This window comes from Plutella xylostella, chromosome 25 (genome assembly GCF_932276165.1).
Source record: "Plutella xylostella chromosome 25, ilPluXylo3.1, whole genome shotgun sequence".
Taxonomy (NCBI): Eukaryota; Metazoa; Arthropoda; class Insecta; order Lepidoptera; family Plutellidae; genus Plutella; species Plutella xylostella.
In genome coordinates this window covers 3,981,270-4,005,748 of record NC_064005.1, presented here as the reverse complement: position 1 = coordinate 4,005,748, position 24,479 = coordinate 3,981,270, and the positions used below count along the sequence as shown (strand labels likewise).

Here is a 24,479-nt window from a genome sequence, read left to right as displayed (position 1 = left end):
TCACAACATTGACATAGTAGAGCTAATTCACCTAGATATCGAACTGGCTGTAAATAAGCAGGTAAGTATATAGTTAAGTACCTACTTATACCTAAATATTGAATAGGGGAACTTCAGGCCAAAATTTCATCCCGAAGTCCCTAAATAACAAATAGGAGGACTTACTTAATACCTATAACTAAATAATGTAGTATCCGATGGCCTATGAGCTTACCTAGGTATTCCTAGGCTATCAGTGAGTTCGCCCTTGCAGGGGCAGTAGCGTTTGTATGCGTAGGCAGCATGTAGTAGAGTAGGTAACTTTCCAACCCTGTCCATGGGGTAGGTACCTACTTATTGGCGTTTTGGATAGGATAGGTATACATAGGTATAGGTACCTACTTACCTACATCATGACCTGACCAAACAGTTCGAAGAAAAATGCAAGCATCATGATTATCTGATTTACGTAGGTATAATCGTATATAAATAATAAAGCTAGTTGAATATCGGAATCATTCTGATAAAAATCAATTTGACGCACCCACGATAGATCTATAGGTATAAATAGATGTGAGTAATTACCTGGGAAAATAATTAATCAACTTCTTTCATTACTTTAAATTGTCTGGCTTATCTCTGATAATTAAACGTATTAGCGACAACGATACAACTTGGGTAGTCGTTGATTTGTTTTCGTGACAAAAAGTTTGAAAACCAAGTGAATGCATTTTGCGAATTATACTTATTGCAACAAATTACAAATGTTGAGACTGCTGTTGATGCTGGGCCTGGCCGTGCTAGCCAGAGGATCCTCCGTTACCTTCCACGATTGCGGTAAGTACTTACTAGCGATTTGAAATAACTACCAACACTAAGGAAATAATGTTTGTCTGAATCTAGCTAACCCCTCCGGTAGTTCTCCAAAACATGCATACTTACCTAATTATTAACATGCATTGCGGATAACGAAGTACCTAGAACCTAAAATGGTGACACTATAATATAGTCAGCAATAGCAGGCTTGTGAGATGATGTGAATAGCGAAATTTTCCGTCCACGCTAAGTTGCATTGTATATTCACATCTGCTGACGTGACGGCTATAAAAGCTCTAAACTATAAATAGTTTTTTTGTTACTTATAATAAATCTTTAAAAGATTAACGATTAACTAAGTACTTAAGTGGGTAACTAGGTTCGTTGGGTATAAGTAGTTACTGGACACCATTCAAATCCAGGTAGATTAATCAGAAATGATTAAAATAATTTCAGTTAGTATTATAAACAATGAAAAATCGAAAATGAGGACTGATAAATTTGGCAAGTAAATGTAGAACTTAATCAGGTTATCTTATGCAGGTAGGCAATTATACGTACCAATATGATAAATTAAGACAAGTTATCTTTGATGAAGCGGCGATGGCAACAAAATAAAATAAATAAGTATCTACATACCTACCTATGCAAAAAAAACATTAACCTCTACATGTCACCGTATGCTTTGTCCTACCCTTGGTCCCGAATCCTTATCTATCTAACTACCTAGACTATAATGAAACATACCTAATACAACAGCATAGTAAGGTAAGTAGGTACCTACGATGAACATTAATTCAGTTTTTAAATAAATCTTTTAAAAAACCCAGCTAACATAGGTTGGCAGTTATCGTAAACATTGATTGTTAGTTTTATTTGCGACTGCTGAGATTTAAAGATAACGTCATCGATTCATCGAATACTGATTTATGTTTATTGTGATAGCAAACACAGCTCATAAAAAAGTATTAAGTACCTACCTATCAGACTAACCATTTAAAATTACATAATTATGAAATAAAAAGTAAGTATACTAAAAAAGTTGTTCAGATTGACTCCCTGAGGCACCCCCTTTCCGTTGTTCCACTATTTACGGGTCACCGCTGTACTTATAATAGTGTTCTCAAAAGTGCCGAAATTATCTGTAATGCACTAGGAGTCTACTTACTATCGCTTAAAAATATCTTTTTGGCTAATATTTTCACCACAGTGAAAAACCCTGGTCTAGCTCTTAAATGTCAATAAAAGAAGGAGTCGTACCTCGGAAATGGAATTCGGCTTTTATCTCACCAATCCATAAATCAGGTCCAAAGGATCGAGTTGAAAACTATAGACCGATCTCGAAACTGTGCTTAGTCGCTAAGGTATTTGAGCGCATAGTTTACAGGCAACTGTACAATCAACTTAGTGCTTCTTTCAGTCCGGCTCAGCACGGGTTCCTTAAGGGTCGGTCTACGGTTTCCAACCTTGTCCTTTTCAATGATTTCGTTACTGTACAGATGGATTCCGACAATCAAGTAGCTACTATTTATACTGATTACAGCAAAGCTTTTGATAGAATTGATCATGCACTACTAATTCAAAAGTTGCGAAACTTAGGTGTTAGAGGCAGCTTGCTGAGGTGGTTTATTTCGTATGTTCAGAATCGGAGTCAGGCGGTTGTACTCAATGGGTTTTCCTCGTCTTGGATGAGCATTCCATCGGGAGTCCCGCAAGGTTCTTTATTAGGGCCTTTGCTTTTTATAATATTTGTTTATGATATTGAACGGTGTTTTGTCAATTCTGAGTATCTTTTATTTGCCGATGATATGAAGGTATTTAGAATTGTCAACAACCCTTCTGATGAGATGCTCCTCCAAGATGACCTCCACAGGTTGGATCAATACTGTTACACCAACAAGCTCGAATTAAACGTGGACAAATGTTTTTTTATAATTTTCACCCGTAAACGCATCCCTTTTAATAGCACGTTTATTTTAAGAAATCAGGTACTGAAACGTGGTTCACACACTAAAGACCTCGGTGTCATTCATGATAGCAAGCTGTTGTTTGATCTGCATATAAGCAATATTATAGGTAAGGCTTGTAAAGCTATGGGTTTTATAATGAGGGTATCTAAACCGTTCAAAACTATGAAATCCCTTAAAATATTATACTGTGCTTATGTCCGTAGTCACCTGGAATACGCCAGTCAAATTTGGAATCCCCAATACGGTATATACAGGGTGTCCCAAAAGTCAACGTCATCCCTTAAAGGGCTGATAGGTCAGCTCATGAGAGGCCAGAATATCACAATATGACCTTAGTAAAAACTCGATAATTTTCGAGATATTGACACTTTTATAAATTTGCTGAAAATCGACACCTTGGATCAGTTTTTTGGGTACCGCCGGTAGAAAAATCCATATTGTTAGAATTTGTTTGGTGTTGCATCACCCTGTATAGCCCTGCTATTGATCGCAGTAAAAAAAAATATCGAGTAATGCTGTATGTTTAAAAAAAACACGCTTTTCAAAGTCATAAAAGGTAATCGTATTTTTTTATAAACAACTTTGACTCTACATACTGTAAAAAAAATATACCACGCAAACCTGGCACCTTATTTGAAAAGATTGCTCATTTAATGCAGTTTCCGAAATGGTATGAAACGTTGCTATTGTTTCAGTTAACAAAAAAGTTATTGCTATTTTAGTACAAAACGACCTCGATGTAAAATTGTTTGAAGGAAATTTATCTTACTGAATTTATTAAGGGTAAGTCATGTTGGAATGAGTTAAAGTAAAATAGGTGGTCGGGTCAGCCGTGGCAACATAGATGACGCAAAAATAGCTAAGAAAAAAATTACCAAACTCTTATAAAACATATTTTGCGTTTTTTACAACTTATTTAAAAAAAAAAAACAAACATTTATTCACTTTTATTTTTATTTTTTATAATTATAACACCACATTATTATATTAAGTAAAAAATAATACTCATTAATGGTCATAATCATAATTTTGGGAGTTTGGTTTTGTTTAACAATAACTTTAAAATAAATAACAAGTAATTAGAGGTAATGTTAATGACAAACTGATATGTCCCTTTTTTGGATACTGTGGGTGTACAATGTACAATGTGTAAGCGTTTTACTTGTACAATATCACACATTTGCACTATTCAGGAATGTACGTTACCATGCGCTACATTTATGGGGAATGTGGAGTTGCTATAGTCCACTTTTTTCGAGAAAGATACTCAAAATGCGTTTTTTTTTATTAACTGTGACAACGTTGTTTCTTTTCCCACTTCCGGCCACACCACCTATTTTACTTATACTCATTCCAACATGACTTACGCTTAATAAATTCAGTCAGATAAATTTCCTTCAAACAATTTTACATCGAGGTCGTTTTGTACTAAAATAGCAATAACTTTTTTGTTAATTGAAACAATAGCAACGTTTCTTACCATTTTGGAAACTGCATTAAATGAGCAATCTTTTCAAATAAGGTGCCAGGTTTGCGTGGTATATTTTTTTTACAGTATGTAGAGTAAAAGTTGTTTATAAAAAAATACGATTACCTTTTATGACTTTGAAAACCGTGTTTTTTTTAAACATACAGCATTACTCGATATTTTTTTTGACTGCGATCAATAGCTGGGCTATACAGGGTGATGCAACACCAAACAAATTCTAACAATATGGATTTTTGTACCGGCGGCACGCAAAAAACTGATCCAAGGTGTCGATTTTCAGCAAATTTATAAAAGTGTCAATATCTCGAAAATTATCGAGTTTTTACTAAGGTCATATTGTGATATTCTGGCCTCTCATGAGCTGACCTATCAGCCCTTTAAGGGATGACGTTGACTTTTGGGACACCCTGTATATTGATAGGTTGGAGAGAGTGCAGCGGAGATTTACTAGGTTCCTGGGTTTCAAATTTAAATTGCCACGCATGAAATACGCACAGAGATGCATAAAGTTTCATCTTTTGCCTCTATATCTGCGTCGTGATATCTCCGATGTCCTCTTTCTTGCCAAAGTTTTAAGGGGTTCTATTGATAGTCCTGGCCTTACTCCCAGCGATGAGTGGCTGAATCGATTTCAACAAAATCGCTAATATCGTACTCCCACCGCACATTTTTGCGGCTCATTGTGTTATGACGTCACGCAAACCGTTCAGTGAAAATTATAGCGTTACTGGGTGAATTTCCCGCGGCCAAAAATTGCGTGGCATCAATGAAATCGGTACTAAAAAACCAAGTTATAATTTTCTAATATTTTTTTCCGGTCAAGTGAAATAGTTATCTATGTGTAGCACTAAATATTGTATTAATAGGATTAATGGATATTTTTAAATAAAATATTAAACCTCCAAATCTTTCATTGCCGTGTCTGTCCCCACGTAACCACGTTTTGTATTATTCTTCATTGATGAAAAAATATTGAGTATTGATAGTTAAACTTAGTTTCATTTGATACATTAATAGTTAAAGTATTGTCACGGAATACATTTATTGAAATATATAAAGAATATAACGAACGGTAAGTGAAAATTCATGTGTCCCAGAACTTCTGTTCATCGCCGTGTCCTAAACATGATCAAGGATATTGTTTTACCTATGAACTTGGGTGCCCCTCTGAGTGCGCTAATCGTTTCTTACAAGTGTCGCCTAACTGCTCGACGTGGCAGGAGGTTCATCGGTGCCCGCGTTTTTGCGCAATAGTAAAAATCAGTAAAATTTTTGGGGACTGGACAATTTTTCTTTCATTGCCGTGGATAGATATAACTTCTATAAAATTAAGTTTGTCTTCTAGAATAAGCATTCAAAAGAAAGCTTTTTGAAAATATTTACCTTATAAAATGTTTATTTCTTCGAATAGTTAATACTTTTTTAGTTATTTATATTTAATGCCTTGGTTTTCATCGCCATTCTTTCATTTCCGTGGCTTCCGTGGCCAATATTTGCTATGGCAATGAAAAAAAAGCCACGGCAATGAAAAAAATTTCATTGCCATGTCTTGTTAAATAATTTGTATTCATTGCCGTGGTTAGGTTATTCATTTCCGTGGTCAGGTTATTCATTTCCGTGACTTATGTTTTCATCGCCGTGGTATGTATGATTAGGCAAAGTAATATATCTTTACCATCTTTTACCTGTAATACAGGTAATACCGATCACTGACATTACCTACAGGACTAGTCAAATTACCTCTTTTTGCAGTGCGTTAAAACGGGTGCGTATCGCGATGTATAAAAACGTTTCGTTTTTATACAAATATTATAATTATAATTATTATAATGAACGTTATGTATAAATAAGATCGGTGGTAGCTCAGTCGGGTAAGCACCCGCTTCCCACGCCAATGATGCGGGTGCGAATTCCGGCACTGACATGTACCAATGTGTTCCTTTGAATTTAAATACAATGTATACCATCACTCTTACGGTGAAGGAAAACATCGTGAAGAATCCTGCATATCTACCTATAGATTTAGCACATCTAGATAATATGTGAACCCACCAACCCGCTGTGAACCAGCGTGGTGGGAAATAGTCCAAGCTTGGAAAGGCAGCTTAGACCTTGGGGATATGCACATTGCACAAAGGTCCAGTGGAGAGCTCATTCGAGAGAGCCAGGTGCAGGTACTTACACCTCCCACAGATAGTAGAATAGAATATAATAGAACAAACATCTCTGCAGGAACTCAGCTGGATGCTAAGTGGCCTTAATGCTGCTGCTTGCACCGTGTAGGCCTCCGTATGAACTTGGGCAAGACAAAAATCATGTAGAATGTTCACATAAAACCGGAGCCGGTGATCGTTCGTGAGACAACTATCGAAGTTGTGCAATAATATGACTACCTGAGGCAGACTATTCGGCTAGGCAGAAGCAACTTCAACAAGAAGGCTGAAAGGCGTATCCAACAGTCTTCAACCATTGCGCCCTGCCAGTTATGACATATGGTGCATATACGTGGACACTGATGGTGGGACTGGTCCACCGATTTAAAGTCACTCAGCGTGCTATGGAGAGAGCTATGCTTGGGGTTTCTCTAATGGATGGTATCAGAAAAGACTTTATACGTCAGAGGACTAAGGTTACCAACATAGCTGTCAAAATATGCAAGCTTAGGCAGGTAGCCGGTAGTGGCTGGATTCGGAAGACCGAGGACCGAGTGTTGTGGCGCTCCTTGGGAGAGGCCTATGTCCAGCATTGGATGATTATAGGCTGATGATGATAACATGAACATTTCATATTATTATACCAATTAAAATATACTATGATTTAGCATAAAGTTCATAAAATATTCTATCATATCACATAATCTGTTAAATTACACAACACCATCAAAACCTCTAGCACCACAACCTAAAGATAGGTGCGATGACGAGAAAAGCGAGGAGGAGCGGTTAGGTGCACATGTTCATCAAAAGCGAAGCGGGGCTACATGGGGAGACGCTCTATGTTTAGGTTTTGGTGCAAGGAGTTTTGACTGCGTTATTATTATTGGCGCTATGTAGGGAGACGCTTAGCTAACCAACATGTGCACCTAACCGCACCTATCTTTATATTTTGGTGCTAGGTGTTTTGCCGGTGTTGTGTAATTCAGCACAGATTATGTCATATTATAGTATATTTTATGAATTTTACATAAAATGAACAGTATACTACGAATTGGATATTATACCTTATGAAAATATAGATGTTATAGGTAAGGTTTATCATATGTTGTGAACGTTATTAGTGTGAAATAAAACATTTTGTTTTATACGTCGCAATACGGACACCATAATGTTACTAAGAGAATTCCATACTATATTCTTATTTTTTTTATACATACTGTCGATGTCGTTCTTTCTTTCGTTCCAATATCTATCCAAATATTTCTGCCATACATACCTGTCTAAGTTTGCGTTTCCCACACAGTATTTTTAATTAATTGCAGTGGATTGATTCTTTCATTTCCATTGTATACAGTTCTTTCATTGCCGTGGAAGTTTGTTTCATTGCCGTGGGCCTTTGTTTCATTGCCGTGGACGCTTGTTTCATTGCCGTGAACGCATGTTTCATCGCCGTGGCACGAGATTTTTAATCATCCGTATCTCATTCAGTTTTTAACTTATCTGCTACCCATTTAGTAAGAACACTAACATTAACAAAAACTTTAATAAAAGCGTTTTTCTAATATAAAAAACCTCAAGATAAAAAAGTCCACGGAAATGAAGATTTTTTAGGACTTGTTGAAATCCACCCTACTAAGCCAGAAATTCGCACCACGAGCTCATCACACAGACTAGATTATAATGTCAAAATTGCACTGAGCCGCCCCTTTGAAAAAAGTTCCTATTCTTGCAACGCAAAGCCATTACAATGGCTAATTTTCCTATTTTTGTAAGAAAAACAGCCTGTAATTATACCTACAAAGTGATGTGAAAGTAGTTACTGAGGATTGCAAACCAGTCTCCCTGGATATTCAAAGGAGTTGACGGACAATTTGATTGAAGACTTTAGCTCCATGAAACTAGCTGATTTTAGCGTAACAAATAAGGTGAGTATCCACGAACATAATAGAGGTACATGTGAAAGTTTCTTCAACTAAAGGCGGTGATCTATTCGCGAGCAAAACCTCCAATAACCTCTAAGTCCGCGGTCTAAAAAACCTCCAACGAGGTTACAAAAAGAAGGTTTGCTGAAGTAAAGTGACAAAGACCCTTGGTCTGGAAGCACGCCACGACTTTGCCAATGATGAGTGTAGACTGTTTGGTTCGCTAATGGATCACCAACGAGATTCGACAAGCCAACAAGCAACAATCTATACCGTCGCCTCGCCAGTGGATGACCGCCTTAACACTCATGTTCTTAAGGCATGAAGAAGAAGCCTTAAAGGAAATATCCTTCAAAACAAAGACAAACCTTATTTTACCATTGTTGTAGTCCTATGGCACCCCAGAGGTGTCATAACATCTGCCACCTATCTTTGTTTAACCACCTATGTTTGGTCTCGCTCCAGCCAAGTCCAGTGGCTAACAATATATACCTACTAATAATAATAATAAGATAAACCTTCCTATACTATCATAATGTCTGTAACCTAAACCCCATGATACTAACCAGAATTTTGGTATTTGTAGGTTTTTACTGCGTTGCAACTGGCTCCAGACTGGAATTTATAACCAAGACTAAATATTCAAGTGCCTATCTGAAGTACTTAACAACAAGTTGTATTAAGATCTTATGAAGTTAATACCTACCTACATAAGAAACTAAATTGGCATATCATTCTGCTACTGAGTAAGTCACTTAAGCTGATTTCAATTTTCTTATTTGTAGCAAAAAAACCCTAGCACAAACACTTTAATTTTATGATGCACTGACAGTATGAAAAATAATTTACTTGGCTTGCTTATCTAGATTCTATATCTATAAAATATTATTTGATTCATCTGTTTTCTAAGTACCTTAGGATTAAACTGTAGTGCTGCGGTGGGTATCTTTTGTAGTAAAAAAATATACCTATGCTGGCTCAATCTCCGCCTACTACAGAAACAAGACTATCTATTCTTGGACCAACAGAACGCCTATCTCAGCTATTGGAACACCCAGGCTTGCTGCTCCATTTTACTTGAGAGCTAGGCTGGCTGAGCTAAAATTAAGGGGATATGTACAAAGGTTCCACTCAAGAGAGCCACGTACAGGAGCTTCACCACCTCTCAGAATAGAATAGAATAGAAAATCTACTAAATAAAGTTGTATCAATACCTTGATAGTGCAGTCAGCAATAGATATTTATGCCACCCCAGTAACAAAAATTTTATCCTCATGGGTGGAATAATAATATTTTATCTATACTTACTAACTTAAGTATTACTTACCTTAATATTAGTTATCATTATTTTCCATGTTACATAAATATTACCTATCAGTGGTCATAATATCTAAGGGCTTGCGTTGGGGTGGCATACATATCTCTTTGGTTGACTGTACAATATATTATTATTATATCCTAACCTATAGAATTACTATTAATCTATTAATCTTATTTCAGATAATCAAGAAGCAGTTTTTTAGCTAATAGAAGAGAACCTTATGCTTGATATTTCAGAACACTAATAATAATTGTGATGTGATTTAATATGATACTTAATAAACACAAAATACAGCAAAAACCATGTTTCATTTCATTATTTACCTGTTGATGTTGCACTTGACTAAGAGGTCATTCATGATCCTATTGATTTATAAAGGCTTGATAGGAAGTATTCCTTCTTAAGAGTCCGGCAATGATAACATTGCAACATGGAAGAATTGTATAAGTATGTAACATTGTAAGTTGTACTTTTAATATATGGATACCTTACCTGTTGCAATGTTATACCCTTGCTATTTCACCAACTGAGCAGAGTGGCAAGACAGTACTCTTCGATCTTAAACCATTCCGCGGATCACAATTTAACAAGAGTGCTCAGCGGAGGACACTGTCTCGGGCCGCTCTACTTGGTGGTGTAATCAGGGTGTTAGCATTATCTGCTTTATGAAGATTAGGTAGACACATTTTTTATGTTTAAAGCAGGGTTTACTTACATGATAACATTGTGTTTTTAAATAAGCAGACACTTGGTCCATGCATATTGTTACAACTCTTATTACTAGTTATTACTTAGAACTGCTTTAAACATAAAGAATAAAAAATAAAACAGCCGCATTCAACTTTTAATATGATTAATACATTACGAGTAATCGTTTATAGAGTTTACAATGCATGAGTCTAATAAGTACATACCTAAACTATGATCACTTACGACTTACGAACTTTTGGATTTCGATATGATTATGGAATTGTATTAAGTATGTGGTTGAAAGCACGATCTTAGAGTATGGGTTTGCACTTATTATTCAGAAATATTATCACGGTACAAGATATTGTTAGTATTTCACTGTAATTGTAGGTTATGTTGAGTATTTTTTCAATAAATTTCCGCCTTGATTTAAAACTTTCACAAGATATTTCCTTGGCTATACGGTGACACGCAACGTCTTCTTCTTCTTTCTGTAAACAATGATTGATAGTTTAATATCTATAACTTTGTAACAAATTATCGTAATATTTTATCGGTCTATTTTATAAATCGAGTCGATCTGAGTCTGCAACTTAAGCACTCCATCAGAATACTATACTTACGTAATATTATTATGTATTTAGTGCACAAATATCTATTTAAATAAGGAAATTCCATTTGTAATTTTGTTTTATCATTGTTATTGTATGTAGTATGAATGAATTTCACAGGTTCACAGAGTAATTTGATTTTTAGTTTGAATGCGTTCAAAAGCCCCTAATTTCAAATTTTAACGTTTACAACGTTAAGTTTTTGTGAATAATAAGTAAAAAATGGCATGAGTGATGACTTTAAACTAGTGTTTAATAAGTATTTTAATTAATATTTTACTAACATTGAAAAAATAAAAACATAATATGGACTGATGATTACCGGATTTCTTATTTCAAGCTTCGCTAGTACTTCGAACGCACACCAATTTTTTCCTTGTCAGAGCGAGAAAAAACACAAGATCTTATACAATTTTATAGAGCGACATCTCTTTCTTTCACCTCTATTGAAATACGATCGCAACATCGGCCTGATATCGGCTTACTTCGGCTACCGTTTCAAAAATAATCACTAGTCGTTTCTTGATATATTTTCTACGTTGTCCCTGGTCCGCGGCTCAGTCAAAACCGAGGTGGTGGTACCAACTGAATCGGCCTAAATTTTTGAACTGAGTTTTAATTGGCTTTTTTGGATAGCAACTATTAATCGCTGGGAGTAAGGCTGCTGATCTATTACGTAAAATAGGATTAAGAGTTCCTCATCACAGGACTCGTAAAAGGCCATTATTGCATATACCGACGTCTAATAGTAATTACCGGCAGAATAGTTTTTTGGTACGGGCAATTAATACATATAATAGGGTTCTCTCAGATTCTGAAGTTGATTTGTTCTGCAGTAGTCTACCTAAAATAAAAGACGTTCTTATTAAGGCGTCGTCGGCATCTACTTAGTGGGTAGCTCCTAATTAACTATCTAATCTAATATTCCTAAGTTCCTAGCATCTTAAGTGTTTTTCTTACTTTACGTTTTCGCTTGTAAGTTTTGAGTAGGCTCATTAACAATAAACAGTGTACTTAGACGTGGCGCTTGCTGCTATTATTATTATGTAATAATTATAGTTTATTTTTATTTTTGATTATAACTACAAGTCATTACTTTTTGTCACTATAGGTGGGAACCTATTAATGGCATTTCCGTGTTTTGTAGAATTTTATAATTTTGTTACCATATAAGTTGACGCAAATGCTGTTGGTTCTCCATGAACAATATAAATAAATAAATATAAATAAAAATAATGTCACCGACACGAATAAAAATAATACTTACTACTAATATGGGAAGATAGGTACCTACACTAAATAGATAGGTACACAAATAGACAAAACCCTTCTATTTTAAGTCGGAAACAATTAACTACAATGTTATTATTACTAATTCAATATCTATCACTTAAAGGTTATTATCAAGTTATCAGAGATAATCTCCCTTATCTCCAATAATCAGTTTGAATATGGCGGTTCCATTGTATTTTTGATAGTAGGTAGACTGCTATCAAATCTATTGGAGATAGTACTGCATGTGCATACGTAGGTAGAAGGCTATGGCGCCATATTTAGGTAACATTAATTAAATTGCTATCAAAGCATAATACCTATTTATATGTACTTTACCTAACAATGGAGATACCTAATCAACAGGAACGAACTTCCTCCTTCGAGGTTAGGTTAGGAGGACGCTGGTAGGTACCTAGTATAACTTTTATTCCTAGGTAGAACATTGAACTTACTTACGTTTACAACCAGGTTCAGATCAATGAAAACATCTCAAATACATAAATTAGGTATGCTAGCAAATCGTAAAACTACTTACTTACCTAAAATAACTAGAGATTCACACAATCAGAAATGAACATAATATACCTAGTTATCTAGGGGAGATTAGTCCAAAACCGGGTATGTGGGTAAAACCGGGACATGTCATTATAACCACTTAGCAAGTGTCTAATTTTCGCGCGCTTTGCTCACTGCAGTCGGCCATCTTGACGACACTGTCAACAAAAGTTGAAGGACACTCGTGTGCGCTCGTATAAAATAATTGCAAATCAAGTTTTTAGAGTGTTTTGATCTAATAATTCATGGAATTCATTCATTTACTAAGCGTCGGAACATCCAGGTATGTGGTATTGGTTTTTAATCTTGGTTAAAAATGTTTTCATGTTTAATAAACACTGCTTAGATTTTTATTGCATTTCGGTTTGTGGTTAGTTTTTTTATTTTTTTTCTTGCCAGGGTGCTTGGGGCAAAACCGTACGGGGTAATACCGGGTAACCGGGTGGTACCCGGTTTTGTACAAGAATCAATGACTAAGTGTTTAATTATTTTGAAAAATTGTTATTATTACTTCATCACCGTACAAATCGGAAATCGAACAAAATAACATCACAAAGAATAAAAAGACAAATCTTCCGGAATTTAAGATTCTGTTGTTACCGGTGTTAGGGGCAAAGTCGGGTATATAATAATGGTATACCCGGTTTTGGACCAGGCATGGGGTAAAACCGTAAAAAGTTAAGATTTAGAAAAACATTATTATTATTAATTAGAATAGTTTAAACATTGATTTTGTTGAGCAAGACTGTTAATTATAAGGCATAGTAAGCAAATTTTAATAAAGTTGATTAAAGCTCCTTAATTTTGATTTTTTATTAATTATTTACCTTAGCGTCCCGGTCTTACCCCACATTCCCCTATATACAGAATGGTTTCGAATTTTTTTACTAATTATAAATGATCAAGATTTTGGATACCCAAAATACCTCAAAAGTAGTCAACTTACGTAGCGCAAACCACTGAGCAAATTTAATATGTAATCAAAGCGCAAACCACACAATACTGTGACCTGTCTATTCCAGGGTCCGCGTACGACCTGGAGGCGGTGGAGATCGCGGGCTGCGGCGCCACGCTGCCCTGCTACCTCACCCTCGGCGAGGACATCCCCGTCAGCCTGCACTTCTTCGCTGGTAATGTTGCCATACATAAATGTCGATAGATAAAAGCCGTAGGTAATATCCCTATAAGCACATACATATGTTCACGACTGTAATCCCCGAAGGGGTAGTCAGAGGCGACTTGCAAGTGAGTCACCCGTTTTTGCTGTACCGGCAAGCCGTATCGCCTAACTATATATAGGTATTATCTAGTTCAGAGGTTCCCGATTGGTGCTCCGCGGAAGGAATTGTAAAATAGCCCATAACTTTAGGAGCGGTGGTAGCTCAGTCGGGTAAGCGCCCGCTTCTCACGCCAGAGATGCGGGTTCGAATCCCGGCGCTGACATGTACCAATGAGTTCTTTTAACTTAAGTACAATGTATACCATCGCTCTTACGGTAAAGGAAAACATCGTGAGGAAACCTGCATTTAGCACATCTCTAGATATGTGAACCCACCAACCCGCACAGCGTGGTGGGAAATGGTCCAAGCTTAGGAAGGCAGTTTAGACCTTGGGGACATGCACAAAGGTTCCACTCGAGAGAGCCAGGTGCAGGTACTTACACCCCCACAGAGAATAGAATAGAATAGCCCATAACTTTGCTCGTCTGATATACTTAAAGAAATCTATTAGGTACCTTACCTACCTACATATCGGATGTACAAAGTCTGCGCCGACTTTAACTGTTTCCTATCTCAACCAACCTAGACTAGTCTAGGTCTAACTAAATGACTAAGTAGATCGTTCATAATTTCAACTAATTTCGAGTTGAAGAGCAACGGCTATGCCAAAAAGTTACGTTTATTTCCGTGATAATTTGCATTTGGTATTTTATGGTGGCGTGACACTGAAAAACAATAGTTTATTTATTTAAATTCACTATGTAAAGTATATTATGCAGCGGAAAAAATAGACTACCTACTGCCTACTTTGGATGAATCACCAATATGGATGGGTAGGGTGGATGGGACATGTCGTGGATATAGATGGCCCCTTTTACACAACGATCTCGGCCAAAAGTATAAATTATAAATAAGTTTTTATTTTAAGCGTTTCTATGACTGGCTGGATAGACTAATTTCGGTTCGATCACTTACAAAATCAATTATTGTTTCAGATTTCGCCTCCTCCAGTTTGGATCAGAAGGTGATAATTACCGTAAATAACATCAATTTGAATACCGAAGTTACCCCAGGTAACGTTGGACTTTTTTTTGGTAAGATCATGCACAATTTACTTATCACCTTGAATGAAAATGATGCATTAGGATCAGTTTACCTACATATCAGCTAATCAATGTAATTTATCAATAACAAAAAAATATTTATTAAGTACGATAGCAAATCTTATAAATGCATATAGGCTAAAAAAATTGATTGTAACTAAGTACATTGTATAATTTACTTCATCATCAGCCAATAATCATCCACTGCTGGACATAGGCTTCTCCCAAGGAGCGCCACAACACTCGGTCCTCGGCCTTCCTCATCCAACCACTAACCGCCACCCGCCTAAGGTCGTCAGTCCAGCGGGCAGGAGGGCGTCCCACATAATTTACTTACATAGACATATTTCTAAAGAAAAATCGTGCTTTTCTGATTACTTTATCAGCATCTGCTACAACCAAGGAGTAAAAAATCTGATGCTTGATTTTAATTGAAAGACCTTAGGAGGAAAGGACTCTCCTTATAACTAAAATGTTTAAATACTTATCCTAATTTAAATTAACACCTCTACCTCTATATAATCGGCCCACCCCGCAAATTAGTATCTCGGTACAATACCCTATATTTATATTTAGGTAGTTATTATGTTAATAAAATTACCTTCCTTCGCTATAACTTACCTTCCCGGTACCTTTGCAGAGCCGTGCGAGATGGCGGTGTGCCCGGTGCCCACGGACTGCGTGTCGTCCATCACCAGCGTCATGAGCGTGCCCCGGAACATGGCCCTGGTCAGTACACAACAACATCATCAGCCCGTACTCGTCCAGTAATGAACCAGGGGGTCACTCTATATGACAAAAAACACAAAGTTTCGGAGCGCTAGCCAGGACTCTATCTCGTTGCTAAAAACGTGCTGAATGCACGACAGCTCTCGTTCGTTTGTATTTCGTCAGTATAGAGTAACCTTCCTGCAAATAGGAAATGATGATTCGGAGCGGTAATGCGCTAAGCTAGCTTGCACGATACAGCTCTCCGAAACTTCCTACCCGAATTGCATTGCCCTTTTCAAAGCAGGCTTTACAAGCACTTCTCAGAACGTCTCGGTTAACCCACTCGTAACTTTATAGGTACTTAGAATGAGCGCTTCTGTCTATAAAAGTACATATTTAATGTAAGTGGTAACTATATACCAAGATATTTCATGAATCCAAACAGCATGTCGTTTTGTAACCATTAAGATTAGTGCGATACCGGAGCCATTCTCATAACAAAAAAAAACGTTAGGTACTGCGTGCTTACCACCATCTTCTTAGAAGTCAATAACAAGGTCTCAGGGTCCCTCCGTTTAAAGCATATATTATACTTATGCATATTATACATTCTTGTCATAATACTAACAAATTAAGAATAATTATAACAAGGTAAACGCATAACTTGTTTTACTTACAAGGAGACCAACTAAGTGTAATCTAGTAATAGGCGCCAGAAGCGACTCGAACGTAATACTTACTGAGAAAGTAAGCTATAGCATGTTAAAAATGTGGTGATAGTAAGGTAAGTTATGTACGTTATCCGAAAATAAAGTTAACGTATCCGTTACCGATACGTTAACCTCGTCGCAGGGAACTCAGTATGCACTACGGCAATAGGACTGCCATTTTGAACTTTATAAATTATACAAAGATTAATTAATATTGTAAAGTCTGTTAGGGTTCAGCTTGACTGCTTTTTGGTCCCTCAGATGAGTTAAATCCGTCTGTGCTTAGTAACATTTGCAGAACTTCCTCTTTTTGCATTTTTTTTGTATGAATAAACATGATAATCCGCAGAACTCGCGCGGCTACCTGCGCTGGCGCGTGTACAACGAGCGGCGCGTGCAGGTGGTCTGCTACTCAGTGCTGGTGCAGACCCAGAGCCCCCTGCAGAAGATGCTCCGAGCGGCCGCCACCAACTACACCGCACGCCCTCCTCACACCCCCCGGGCAAAGAATGCTCTAGAAGGAAAATCGAAGAATGCAATTATGCCGGTAGCCACCGCACCACCACTCCACACCCCCCGCGCCGTAAAGAAAGCTCTAGAAGGAAAATCGAAGAATGGAATAGCGCCAGTCGGTAGAAGGTGCCGCGTCAACCCAACTGTTAAAGCAACTGTTGAAAAGTTATAATCTGACTGTAGTTATGATGTTAAATAGAGATTTGTAGATAGATTGGTGGCGGTGTGGCACGTGTAGTGGTGGTAAAATAATAGACGTTGAAAACATTATAAATATTCTGCAAATTCCCATAAGCATTATAAATTCATTAGAAAATTATTATGGCAAATCAATAAATTCCACTAGGTGCATTGGCTGTTCCGCCGTTTCTGTACATTTATCCACTAACTAAGGCATATAATACCTGGTGATTGCCTACAGCTTATTCTTATTATTATCAAGATTAAAATTTTATATTTAAAATTATTATGCGTAGGTATTTTAACTGTTTCGATATGTATTAGATTAGAGAAATGTGATATATTTTATTTTAACCCTTACTATTTTGTTTTTATAACTTTCGGAGGATATAATTTCGACACTATGAAAATTCTAAATTGTTTTGTTTTACTGAATAAAAGACTGACATTGTAGTCGTACATGATATGAAAGTTTCATTTCATGTTATGAAAACTGCCTGAAATAATAACAATGTCTGGAAGAACAAAGATCGGACAACTAAAAACATTATGCATACACAGTAGGGTGTAATATAATAAGAACTTAATTTAATTTGTAGGCACATTAACATTATGGGTCTACAATCTGAGAAAAGAATTTGGGATATTAAGGTCTTCAGGGGTTCTTTGATTTTACGGAATCAGTCTAGTCTAGTTCCTTAAAATCTAATGATTATGATGATGATCATTTGCGTGAAAAATAATGGGCGACTATAATGCGTACCCAACTTAAATCTCGAAGAGAGGTGTCTCGCTAACTATTAACTTGTTGTGTGTATTGAGGTTTTGAGTTAAAATTTCATAATGAAAGTAACTTTGTCAGACAAGCACCTTGAATTAAAAGAAATGCGATAAGTGATTGCATCGGTTGCTAAAGTTTTATTTCTGTTCAAAGCTACGGTTACTATTCTGCCTACTTGTTCTTTATCTTTCTTCATTACAATACGGTGTATCTAGATATAATCCGAAACCAGCAGCTCAAGTGCTCATATTATATGGCAAGAGTGAGGACGTAATGTTGGTGCCTTATTGCCGTGTGTTTTACGACTGCCATGTCGGTGTGAAACACGAACCGATGTGCGAACATTGGTTATTATATTACATTTTCTTATTATTTCTAACAAAACCACTCCTTACACTAGCATGATTGGCAAGCTAAAGAGAAATACCATATTACTTAGGTGCTTAGTTAATCACACAATAATCTAAGAAACCACCAAACCGCCCCGCGCCGTGCGGTTAACATATCTAAGGTTGTTTATAGGTTTGCATAGAAACTCTAAAAGGCAATCCTGGTAAAATGTGGATAGTAAGTAGGTATGCTGCTCCATAGAAACTTTGATGGTCACGTGATTTTCTACTAAGTATTATTGGTGTGCAGTTTTTTTCGGTTTACAGTTCCAAATTTCGTAGTACAAAAGTGGTTCAGGATGACCCCCTGATCCTTTCGGCTTAGTATACCACTTTGGTAACATCCTGTAGTCTAGGTGCTAACTAGGTAGCTACTTCAGGTTGCAGAACTATAGCAACGGTTGGACTAATAACTTCTGACCAAATTATCCCCCATGAATGGTAATAGGTCTGGTTAACGATAATGCACATCTTCATAATGAAATAATTAATTAATTGAATGGCCCAACTAAAGCTGCCGTGCAAACGCACCTTACTTTTCCAAGACAACAAAAGAGTCGCGGTTCAAGTCGAATGCAGTCTTATTGTGATGCCATAAGGTCGGAGGTGAGATGGGGGCATACGGCAGTCTGGGAGGCTACTAAGTGGGCAGAGGAGTGGAAGCATCAGTGCTTGTCCGCGCCTCGCCCCGGTCAGTCGTCAGTTGCTCCACGATGGCCCTCCGCTACCTCCTCGCGTGTGTGCTGGTCGCCGCCGCCGCCGCCACAGACGTCAGCCAGTGCCCAGGTCAGTTCTACATTACTGGAGCAATACAATCACTCCTTTACATAAGCCGAGATCTAGATCTAGTTACCAAATACCGTTGTAGCCGGATTTACATCGGTTAAGTGTGATTGTCCACTTTTCAGTTTCGTTTTCGTAGGAAACTTGTAGGTTGATTGGTGTCGTGTGTTTTCCTAGATAATATTTTGCAATAGAACCCGGGAAAAATCATTGGACTGCTTGTTAGCTCTGTGCTTATATCAAGTACCTACTGGACTTATTAAAGTTTTGTGATTGTGACCATGATCCCATGACCCTACGAACTATGAATAAACCGAAAAAATAGATAAGAATATGTCAACACAACACACAAGATAGGAGCAAGCTTAAACGACAAGGATATAATTATGTATAATTTATACGGAGCGGAGACACTTTATCTTACTACAAAGCGTGGACAAAGTGCATTTTCTATTCACCCGCAGAGGTGTGCTATTCTTAGAAGTAATTCATTACACTAGAAATTGCGAGCAGGTTTAACGTTGTATTACAGCATAGGTAAGGCATAAGTATTTAGATAGGTAACTTACTACAAATGGGATGAATACATTTATGTTGTTTGGAAGTAAGGAAGCTACAATTATTGAAAGTGTTCTTTGTTTTACTAAAATCGGTTCTTATTTTTTAAAGTTAAAAATGCGCTAGCGATTAGCGTTAGTTAATTGAATTGTCTTATTCTTAGGTACTATTTTATTGATAGACAGTTACGATGGCTATTTAAAGTACCCATTCAAAATGCATCTCTCTAAACGGAAGCAGGAAACTGGCAAAGAAAACTTGCGCGTGCAAATGAAAGAAACAGTAAATATAGGGCGAGTCTCACGGTTAGGTCAAGGGAGACAGCTGCAGACAACTTGTCATGAAATCTAGCCTAGGTATCCTAGCTTTTAACACTAATTGCCCTACCATGTTTGTAAGTCAGTGGGTGCACAAGAACAACCTCTGATTGAAGATCTATACCTGCTGCCTTCCTTAATTATGTTCTGTATTTTAATGAATTTATAGATATTTTTATAATAATAACATTATATATTTATACCTAACCACCTTATAAAGCTTTAGTAGGTACTTTTATACATTATTATGATACTAAAATATCCAATAAACATCGGACAAAGAAGTTAATCGTAAAACCTACTGCATTTAAAATTATGTATTATTCCGTTCTCACATTCAACAAAAATTAATGATTCCGATCATACGAGCCGGCAGACCGCCATACATTATTTATAAGGTTTTTGTTCTGCACACAGTAGATCGCGTGACGTACTCTCAGCGTGAGGAGTCTAATTTATTCCAACAATAAAAATCCTGTAGGTACAAGTAGAAAAACTCAAAAGAAACGTACATGATGCCGGTTCGACTTATTTTAATACGATTAATCAACAGTGAGACCTCAAAAAACTACGGTACCTATAAAATATATTAAATATGGGTACGTAAATTAAACATAGTTAATTATACGGCACGGGTACCCCATCAAATTGTATCTATGTAGTTAACAGCTGCTTGTTTCTCGATTATGTTCATACATATTCGCCAATAATTAATCTAATCCCCTTACCATTGCAGGCAAGTCGGTGGAGAACCTGACGAGCGACGTGAAGCTGGAGAAGTGCGCGGCGCCGCCCTGCCGCCTCAAGAAGGGCACCAACCAGGCCATCACCGTCAGCTTCACGCCAGGTACACACACACTCTCCTTATGATGATACCCGACTTGGATATTCGTATTTGTGATTGGATGTTTGCTGTATTTCATCATCATCATCATCACGACCCATCACGTCCAGTGAAGGAAGGTTTTAGGTCTAGTCCACCACGCTGGCCTAGTGCGGGTTGGTGCACCCCAACACAAGCAAGCTTGTGCTGAGAGAGTTGTCCGGTAAGTGGGCAACCCGACTGCTGTATTTGCCAAATACCTACCAATAGGCAAATACGGCAATAAGTTTGGCGAATATAGGTACTGACCACATATTATGGATATTTTGGCAAATAGGTACGAATAGCCACGTGGGGTAGCAGAATTACGAGTAAGGGCCCGTGCACTGCGATTTTTGTAGCGCGTCAGTTTGAAAAAGATCTTTAAAAGTCACGCTATTTAAATAATTTCTCCGCATTTTACAAAACAAGAGATTTTTTTAGAAACAAAAAAATCGCACTACAAAAAATCACAGTACCCGCACAGCCTAGCCTAATGCAACAAAGAATCGCATGCGTTTTTATGTCATCACTTAACACACTTATTACCGAATTCGTAATAGCGAGTCATCAATAAACTAAAATTTATAATACTTATAATTTGTGACTATGAACTGCCAATCTGTACACGCCTAACCGGGTTAAAACAATTAGTAAAATAATGCCATGTACTACTCATTACGAGTTATGACCAATCGAAGTTTGATTACACAAATTAGAACTTTCATTTGAAAGGTTTTGGACGCGCGTTGATGTCTTTTGTATGGGGACTGGTGTTTGCTACGAAAACGATCAAATTCAGGCAAAAACAAAAATAGTAAATTTTTCTAAAAATATCGCTACTGTAGAAATCTTGGTAGTTTTTACTTTATTCGAGGAAGATTAGAAGTCTTGTTGTAACGTCACAAATTGTACGATTTAGTTAGTATGTTGCTGAAATAATTTACCAATTGGTAATGAAAAACGTGTAAAGTGTTGATTTAAATATGATTTAGAAGATTTTGTAATGAACAAAGAAATTTGCCGGAATAAAAAATCGCATTTGATTAAGTATAAACATAGGTATGTATTGTGTACCTATGTACATAATATCAACATAATATACATAGGGAAATTATAAGGCGTGTAATAAAAAGGTATGAGGAAAAAACAAAAACACGTAGCTAATCGTGTATTTTTCTTCGCTTGGAGATGTTAATTATACCTACAAGAGCTGCTAAACCACTCACTACAGTGAGCATAAGGTCAACCGGTCTGACAATAGCACATCAGCAAAAACTACTGTTTTTGTCATGAAATGTATTTTTACACTTTTTACATCCGTTTCGTAGTGGGACAAAAAAATGTTTAGCGATCAAAATATTTAATATAAAGTTTGCCTTTTAGGTAGTTGGATAACATCTTACGTTTAGGACCTTTCTGTCTCGGTACTCTCGCGGTCCACTTTTGGGCGTTGAATTTGTATTGATTTGTTTTATTTTATATACCTGGTGAAAAGTTTTTCTGCTCATATAACTTTAGGAATGTATTTATTATTATGATTATTAGCAAAACATGCAACTATTGCAATAATTGTATTATTTGCTAGACATAATTCCAAATACACATGCCTACCACCACTTAGTCTACCCTTACAATATTAATACCACCTTCCACTACCACAAATTCTGTTCATCTTTCAGTCCCAGAACAAAAATCCCTCCACGTAATTACTACACTCACTCACTCACTCTTGATGGCTCGTTGACCCAAAGTGGATCTTGGCCTCCGCTACCAAAAGACGCCACTTCTCTCTGTTCTACGCAAGTTCTCGCCAGTCGTCCGTTTTGAGCTCTTTAATTACTACAACCGCAACTAATTCCACCCGCAGACAAAGACATGTCGGACATCCGCAACCACGTGACGGCCGAGGTGTTCGGCGTGAAGCTGCCGTTCGTGGGCGTGGACGGCGCCTCCATCTGCGGCAAGCTCGAGACGGAGAGCGGGGAGAAGGCCAGCTGCCCGCTGAAGGCCGGCACCCGCTACCTGTACCGCGACGCCTTCCCCGTGCTTAAGGTAACAATCTTACCGGTAGCCCTTCATCATCATGCAGCCTTCTATCGCCCACTGTTGGCTATAGTCATCATCATCAGCCTTCTATCGCCCACTCTTGGGAATAGGCATGCTTATTTGTACAAAAAATCTACCGGTTCTGTGCCGCTCTGGTCCACTGCTTCCCCGCAACCCTGCAGATGTCATCGGCCCATCTAGCAGGTGGTCTGCCAACAGCATTGCGTCCGTCTCTAGGCCACCGTTCTGTGACCGCCTTTGTCCACCTTCCGTCCTCCCGATGAGCCAAGTGCCCCACTCCCATTTCAGTTCGTTACGACAGGTTTTTAAAAAACCTATTTAGGACACCAACGACCCAACATAATTTAATAATTGACGTACTTACGCTAGTGCCTACTTAAGCTTGTTGTAAGCAAACCAACTTTTCTGAAATACATATTTTAAGTCATTTTTAATTATTTTTTTAAAGGTGTACCCCACGCTGTCCACCAAGGTGCACTGGGCGCTGCAGCACAACAACAAGGACGTCGTCTGCTTCGAAGTACCCGCCAGGATCAGCTAAACAAAAGAACGCGATGACGCAGCAAAAATTGACGTCTTTAAAAATGTATTAGGGTAATGATTTTGTTTTGTCTATGCCATGAGAATGATCGAAATAGAATCGTCAAGTGTAGGCCTATAATTCTATGACTAGGTAAGGATGTGTGTATGACAAAGATCGCGGAAACGCAGTACTGTGACTTTGTTTAACGTGACTATTATACTAAGTAGTATTGAGAATCGATTAAATAGTTTTTAGATTTAAGACACTAATGGGAATATAATATATTTATATTTTTAATAAGTATGCTTTGTTTTATTTGGCACAAATATATAAAATTGACATGTAAACTACACGTGTCGTAATAAATAAACAAGTCATCGATGAGCGTGGTGGCCGTGAATGTCCTATTGAGCAATGTGTACAAACACATCAATTATGTAAAAACCAGTCTTCCACCAAAACTTGATTTGCATAACATTTTACAATGATGTGGTCTCGGTCTCGACTTCACAGGCAATGCAATATTATATTCAAAACGAGATTGTTTTCAAAACCACGGCAAAGTGATCAATATCATTGCCTATAAAATGGATCTACATTTTCCGCTTCACAATACACGTATATTTGTAATTAAGTTGTAATTAAACCCGCTCGATGGCCGTCGCGGTACAATTAGTAGTCCGACATCACAGCTCAGATCTCATTAGGGAAGTTGCTTTGATAGAATACCTATGTACTTACTTATGTTGTATGTACTGGAAAAGGTAATAAAACTTAAGCGAATTATTGTACTTTAGACTGTTATCTGAGCTAAATTTATGTCACGCCGCTCTAACTATTTAAACATGTGTGTGTGTGTTGGTATCACACAATGGACTCTAAAATACATCGAACATCTCGCGAAGTACTAGCAAATAAGTACTAAATATTAATGTTTCATGTCGGTCGATGTTAACATCCATATGTAACGGCGAT

At 37.3% G+C, this 24,479-nt stretch overlaps 2 protein-coding genes and 2 long non-coding RNA genes across 5 annotated transcripts; 3 read left to right on the top strand and 1 right to left on the bottom strand.

Moving 5' to 3' along the window:
- The first annotated feature begins 573 nt into the window (after positions 1-573).
- Positions 574-17,685, top strand: LOC105382368. Of its 2 annotated transcripts, none has more exons than XM_011552236.3 (5): positions 574-816; positions 13,807-13,914; positions 15,000-15,098; positions 15,748-15,836; positions 16,878-17,685. In XM_011552236.3, the coding sequence occupies exons 1-5, from the start codon at positions 705-707 to the stop codon at positions 17,211-17,213; spliced, it is 744 nt and encodes a 247-aa protein (XP_011550538.3). In that variant the 5' UTR covers positions 574-704; the 3' UTR covers positions 17,214-17,685. The 2 variants fall into 2 exon arrangements, with proteins under 2 accessions (XP_011550538.3, XP_011550539.3); XM_011552237.3 differs by having other exon boundaries at positions 577-816; positions 15,000-15,077.
- On the top strand, positions 8,053-9,953 carry LOC125490579. Its single transcript, XR_007267775.1, has 3 exons — positions 8,053-8,335; positions 8,919-9,078; positions 9,833-9,953. It is a non-coding gene; the product is annotated as an uncharacterized LOC125490579 (long non-coding RNA).
- LOC125490580 lies at positions 10,444-11,026 on the bottom strand. Its single transcript, XR_007267776.1, has 2 exons — positions 10,967-11,026; positions 10,444-10,834 (listed from the first exon to the last, which is right to left on the bottom strand). It is a non-coding gene; the product is annotated as an uncharacterized LOC125490580 (long non-coding RNA).
- Positions 17,686-18,954: 1,269 nt separating the features above from the next.
- Positions 18,955-23,805, top strand: LOC105382369 (ecdysteroid-regulated 16 kDa protein). Its single transcript, XM_011552238.3, has 4 exons — positions 18,955-19,177; positions 20,786-20,896; positions 22,782-22,966; positions 23,430-23,805. Exons 1-4 carry the CDS (start codon positions 19,105-19,107, stop codon positions 23,520-23,522), a joined length of 462 nt encoding a protein of 153 aa, XP_011550540.2. The 5' UTR covers positions 18,955-19,104; the 3' UTR covers positions 23,523-23,805.
- The last annotated feature ends 674 nt before the right edge of the window (positions 23,806-24,479 follow it).